The sequence below is a fragment of the Hippichthys cyanospilos genome, chromosome 15 (assembly GCF_059441005.1).
Source record: "Hippichthys cyanospilos isolate Australia breed blue-spotted pipefish chromosome 15, RoL_Hcya_1.0, whole genome shotgun sequence".
NCBI classification, from domain to species: domain Eukaryota; kingdom Metazoa; phylum Chordata; class Actinopteri; order Syngnathiformes; family Syngnathidae; genus Hippichthys; species Hippichthys cyanospilos.
In genome coordinates, this window is record NC_142383.1 from 8,683,573 (window position 1) to 8,690,000 (window position 6,428).

The 6,428-nt window shown below is 42.1% G+C and overlaps 1 protein-coding gene across 3 annotated transcripts in view; it reads left to right on the forward strand.

Moving 5' to 3' along the window:
- Positions 1-6,428, forward strand: part of ptpn13 (protein tyrosine phosphatase non-receptor type 13) — a 49,223-nt gene that overhangs the window by 25,116 nt on the left and 17,679 nt on the right. For all 3 annotated transcript variants that reach the window (XM_088435309.1, XM_088435310.1, XM_088435311.1), the window contains exons 8-18: positions 1,011-1,103; positions 1,187-1,286; positions 2,967-3,180; positions 3,971-4,045; positions 4,108-4,276; positions 4,360-4,495; positions 4,583-4,721; positions 4,873-5,025; positions 5,196-5,378; positions 5,505-5,667; positions 5,756-6,140. In XM_088435309.1, coding sequence (XP_088291435.1) covers positions 1,011-1,103; positions 1,187-1,286; positions 2,967-3,180; positions 3,971-4,045; positions 4,108-4,276; positions 4,360-4,495; positions 4,583-4,721; positions 4,873-5,025; positions 5,196-5,378; positions 5,505-5,667; positions 5,756-6,140 — 1,810 coding nt within the window. The remainder of the gene's footprint in view (positions 1-1,010; positions 1,104-1,186; positions 1,287-2,966; positions 3,181-3,970; positions 4,046-4,107; positions 4,277-4,359; positions 4,496-4,582; positions 4,722-4,872; positions 5,026-5,195; positions 5,379-5,504; positions 5,668-5,755; positions 6,141-6,428) is intronic.

Sequence of the window (6,428 nt, forward strand, 5' to 3'; positions counted from 1 at the left end):
ATTAGTTTTATGAGTGGTTCTCATAGCACTGGTACTACATTGTAACAATTGTGGCGTAGCTGTGTTAGTAGTGATAGTCTGGGCAATAATATACAGTGAGAGCCAGCCTATTAATTTGTGTCCACTGCTGTGTCCATTTTTTTTCTGAGCAAGACAGCACAGTTAAGTGCATCCCACCTAAACAGATGAGATATAATAAAAAAAGACCAGGATGTCCTCTACTAAGCCCACTAGGACACTACGACTTTGTAAGGTAGCTCGATTGAGTCAGTAGATATTGACCAAAAGCAGAAGTCCTCTACAATGGACACTAATGAATAGGCTGGGTCTCACAAGCTAATGATGGTGGTAATGGAAGTAGGAGTGGTAGTAATGGTAGCAGCAGGGCTAGTAGTAGTAGTAGCGGTAGCAGTGGTTAGTAATTAAAGGAATCTTAGCAGTGATTGTGATGTTAGCGGTCCTTCTCATCATGTTAACAGAGCTGACAAGGTCCAACTGAAGAAGTAAGATCGCTCGAATAACAATTCAACACTTGAATATTTATTCAACCGATCTTACTGCTTCAGTAGTTGCTCCAGTAGTTGCTGAGTTCTCATCATGAGACTTAAGTATGACCCAGAGAGGTAATGAAGAACAAAAACAAATCTGAGCAATGACTTGGGCACGGCATGCATTTAAGTTATGTGATCCCGGGTGATACTGAAGAGCAGGACTTTCAAGTTTTGAAAAAGTCATCAGAGTTGCGTTTGTTTCACTTGTATATGTTCAGTATTTGCACCACACGTTCAGCCGGTGGGGCAAGACATCGCATGACATGCCTGCATGCTTAAGTGTGTCATCATTTATAATTCTTACCAAAAACGGCAATCGACGTCAACTACCGTAAGCAGGATATTGTTTGAACAAAAAAGTTCTTTGAAAAAATAGTATGAGTGTAAGAAGAGCCAAACATAAAAACAATACTAGTCTCTCTTCCGCGATGCCGATTAATCTCGGTCATTTTTCCGTAGAACCAAGTCTCACCCACCACCGGCACCACAGTGATTACAGTTCTTCCAGTGAAAGCCCCTCGGTTGCCTCTTCGGATCCCGACTCCAGACAAGGTAAACAATCATGATCGTTAACATCTATAGTCCTTGTGGGCACAGGGAACTTTTTCATATCTCTTTCCCCTTGTCATTCATAGGGAAGAGAACAGCCGAGCCGAGAAGATTCGGGTCTCAGCTGGCGCTCTCCTCGGAACACGACTCGCTATCCTTGACTAGTCACAACACGCAGAGGCACAGGTAAGAAGATGAGCCAATCCGGGATGGCTTGACATGATCGAGCAGAGGTACTGTATTAGTCGTCTTTGTCACGGGCCACATGGTGGGTGTAGTTTACTTCAAAGGGCCTTTTTGACTATGAAACCATCATTTTTTATTTTTCGATTAGTCCGCCAATTGCATTTTTTTTTCTTGAAATTAGCTAAAGCGCTGATGCAGATTCAGAACAACCTCATAAGCCTTTTTCCTCACCTCCAAGACTATATATTATATTTAAATACAAGACTATGTATTATTTTTAAATACACACGTAACTTAAAAAAGTTGTGTATTTAGCATTAAACAAAAAAACAAATTGAATAAATTAAAGTGATGTCATTAAGTGCAATCTATCTTTAAAGAGTGCAAATGCTACTTACTGGCTTATGACATGACATGAGGTCCATGATTTTCATGAGTACAGTATACTGTATGCTGCTTGCTCTCCAATGCCCGCACATAAGCGAGGAAAATGTTGGGTAGAGAGAACCAGATGTTAGCTTTAGCCTAGCTCTCAGCCTTCAACGTTTCTCCTGCCTTTGTTTATACTGTCGATGCCGCCTGCGTCAGGTGTTCTCCATAGCTCAGGGATGAGGCCAGGATTGCTGATAATATGGTTGTTTAATTTTGCAGTCTAATGTCCAAAAGCTCCTGATGGATGTTTGATGTAAAAATCAAGCTATTATGCACTTATAGAATCAAAATGAGCAGAAATATCACTTCTAGCTTGCAAAATCTGAACAGATACTTAGCCCCGCATCGTGCATGCGCCGACGCCGTGTTGTCAGATCAACCCCAAGAATTCCCCTGCCAAGCACATCTGATTCTTCTCCTGGGGAGGGGTGACAGTAGTGATAGAATGAGGCGAGGGAGGGGAACACAGCAAATGACCCGTAAAATAAATTTAAGTGGTGAGTCAATGATAGGAAACTACCGCTGACTAATTTACATAATAGACTGTCGAAAACGTTGACTATTCGTTGCAGCCCTTGTGTTGACTACTTTTAAACTTGTTACCCACAGCACGAGGAATCCTTTAGTCAGTGAACACAGACTTTAGTATTCCAATAATCAAGCGCCAATTGTCATATAAGGTGAAATAAGTTCATAATGTGTAATAGTAAATTGTTAAAATAATAATAGAATATGCTTTATAAAATGTTTTGCCCAATGCTTCAGTTTGATTTCAAAAGCACATTTTCCCAGGAAATGTCTGTCAAATTCCAAATTGTATGACGCCACCTTATCTTAAATCAACACGCACACTCTCTGATGTAGGGATTTTTCCACCTTGTGCTACTGCAATCCATCTGTGGGGGCTGGTAAGCGGTAGATAAGAGTACACACATACACACTCAGCAGGTTTTGCACAGCAGGGTCAGCCCCCATGCTTGGCCAATGAGGTCATCGGATGAAGCGTCCACAGTGAGCAGCTTCTATCTTTCTAATCTACGGGTATTACTGAGCAGAGCTGCCTGCTGCTTGCAGGAATAACTGTTTTCAGTTTGTAACATAGCACAACACATTCATCCCAGGTGCTTCAAACGTATACATGCTCTATATAAAGTGTTCTCTTTTTTTCTTGTGTAAATGCTGAAAGCGTTCACATGTTACTCTAGCTTGATTTTTTTTTTTTTTTAATCATTATTTGCCTCCTTGTAGGCAGTATGACGGAGCTGCTGACGATGGCTTGGTTGGAGCTGAGCTGCTCCTCCAGAAGCAGGAGGAGGAGGTTCAGCGTCTGCAGGCACACCTGGCCAACAGGTTGTCCCGGGCCAACATCTATACTTTGGACGACTCCCTGGCTCCGCGTACTTCCATACTGGACCTCCAGGACCCGCTCAACACATCCTCAATGCCATTCCGTAAAGCCAAGGTTCTTGTTCTTCTTATCCTTAAGTGTCATTTTGGCATAATAAAAAGTGCTGACAATGACATCATTCATAGTCGCCCCCAGTGATCATTGCGGCGATGTGTCAGTTTTTGGTTGAAGTCTTACTTTTCACCACAAACTCAATTAACTGTCATGTAAAGACAAAATGTGCACATTGTTTGCACCAAACTATGGCCATGATGTAATGCTTTTCCTCAGAATAAATTGCAGACCGCACTTTTTATGGCACCACACATGATAGCAAAGCTCTTTTTGGGGGGAGGGGGGGGGGGGTTTACAGATCACTAGTATAAATGGTCAAAATTAGTCAGCTGTGTGGCAGTTCCAACTTTTCTTTCTAAATGTTATTTAAGAAAGTGAGGGCGATCTGTCCTACATCAATTTGTGTAGGTGTAAAACTCGTAGCTGTTGTCTTGTTTTTTTAACTCAAAGACATGTCTAATATAAAAATGTTGATTCAAATGAACATTGAAGCACAATGTAGAAAGGCAGGAGCTTCATTTACTCAGGCCATTGTTTTGTCTATCCGTCGACAATTCCAACCTTTTTGTTGACCGTCATGATTTGTGGAGTTGCACTTTTTGTGACGAGGTTGAGGCCTTGCTATGGTAAAATGGAGGTTCTCAATATACATTTTTTGAAAGGCACTTTTAATTGTCATCTTGTACCTATAGCAGATGCTTCATGTCTACTAGAGGCCAGTTATGCTCTGTAGCTAAATGTATTACTGGCTTACTTTTGTGTATTTTGTGTTTACTTTTCACCTTTTCAGCTGTTCCACGGGCCAGAGTTTGTGAAGATGGCCAGTGAGCCCAGTGTCACCCTCAATGTTCCCTCTTCTATAATGGTGAGAATTGTCATGAGACACTTTAAATATCCAGTGAACATTTACTTAAATTTCCATCTTAGAAACGTAAGGGTGAGGAAGTGCAAAGGAAGGTGAGTGTGGTGCTGCTGAACGGTCAGAAGCTGGAACTGAGCTGTGACGTCAAGGCCTCGTGTAAAGATGCACTGGACATGGTGATCGCCCATGTCGGCCTTGTAGAACGCCATCTCTTTGGTCTGGCTTACCTGGCAGGTAGTACACTCAGTTCTTTGTACAGTGTCAAAAATGCATCCATTATTCTACCTCTGCTGAAATCCTCCACATTTTCTGCACAGAAAATGAGTTTTTCTTCCTGAATCCTGATGTCAAGCTGTCCAAAGTAGCACCTGAGACTTGGAAGAAGAAATCTGACGTGCCTTTTAGCCTTTTCCTACGCATCAAGTTTTTCGTCGATGATGTCAATCTAATTCAGTAGGTTTTTAGAAAGCAAGGCCTTTTTTCCCAGAAATGTGTAATCATGGCATTTGTTTTTTGTTTTTTTTCCCCCTTGGATAACAGACATGATATGACCAAACATCAGTACTATCTACAGCTGAGGAAGGACATCCTGGAGGAGAGAATGCGCTGCGACATGGAAAATGCTATTTTGTTGGCCTCCATAGGGCTGCAGGCAGAGTTTGGTGACTACCAACCTGAGGTACTCAACATGCATTAAATGTTTTTAGGTGTGGGTTAGGACCTAATGTCATATTTTTTTGTTGTTGTTGTCATTACAAATTAAAAAATTGCTTACCTAGTGAGGATTTCTTTTGAACTGTTAAAATCACATTTATACATTTGGATGACAGCTTCTCGGGAAGACATACTTCCGAGCTGAGCATTACCTACCTGTATCAGTCCTGGACAAGATAGACCAGACGACCATCAAAGAGGAGTTGCCAAAACTTCACAGCAACTACTATGGGGCCACCGAGTCGGAGGCCGAGTTTGAGTTCCTCAAGGTAAGTTACGGCAAAACATCTTGATTCAATTGCGCTTCAAAGGATGAACGCAGGATGAACTCTTGAACTGTTTGTCAAATGAAACAGTGGACCTTTGCGCCTCTGCATTTTCGAAGAAAAAAATCATAGGTACATTACAATGCAATACAGTAAGACTTGTTTTTCTACAGGTGAGCCAGAGACTGACCGAGTACGGGGTCCATTTTCACCGTGTGCACCCTGAAAAAAGATCCCAGACTGGCATCATGCTTGGAGTCTACTCCAAAGGGGTTCTCATCTTTGAGGTCCTAAATGGAAATCGAACCCCAGTGTTAAGGTTCCCCTGGAGGGAGACAAAGAAGATGTCATTCATAGTGAGGGCTTTTTGTTTATTTTGTTCATGCTTCTTGTATACCTTTTTGGTTCTAACTCTTTTCATCCTCAACTACATGTGACTTATTTGGTCATTAAGTAATGCTACCCCCTTGCTCATTATACAGAGAAAGAAGATTTGCCTTCAAAACACATCCGATGGAATTAAGCATGTGTTCCAGACAGACAACAGCACTACATGTCAGTATCTACTGGAGCTCTGCACTGACCATCACAAGTTTCACCAGCAGATGAAGGCTCACCAAAGCAACCAGGAGCTCCAAGATCTTGGTAGAAAGAATGCAGCCTTTTGTCGTCATCCGGTTTTTAAATAAACAAACACTATTTCTTAATTTAGAAATGTGTCCTTTATTTCTAGTGAACAGCCCCTTGAGTGGCTTGCAGTATTCCACGAATCATCATGGTGCAGTAAGCAGAACGTTCAGTTCAGGCAACCTGGCCCCTGCCCTGTCCACGCACTCCAACCCAGAGCACCTGAAGAGGATCTCATACTCTGAGGCAGCACTCAACAAGGCGCTGTCTGGCCCTCTCTTGATCCAGGACCATCTTAACTTTCCAGGGTTTCATCCAGTGAAGGTACACCCTAATCCCCGGGCCATGAGCCGCTCCCTTCACAACCTCGGACAGACACCAGAGACCTCTGAGAAGAACGTAGGGGAGCCATATAGCAGCGAAATTGCTCGAATCCTACCCAGCCAGCGTGCCAGTTCGGACACAGACTCTATCTTGCACCAGACCAACACGTGAGTTTTAGTGAAGAATTATTTGTTTTTGGCCACTCAGTGGCAGCGGAAACAAACACCTGACAAGGTCAAACCTAAAGGTAGCAAACGTACTTAAAAAAAATAAATAAATAACAACACTTCTGTACAAACTTACAGATTCTCATCTAATATGTACAAACTAAGTACAAAAGTAAAAATAAATATTTGGGTCATTCCAGAGTTTGAGGACATTTTACATTCCACCCATCACACAGTTTGAGTAAATTTACTTGTCCTAAGACCAAATGTAAAGTTCAAAAAACTAAG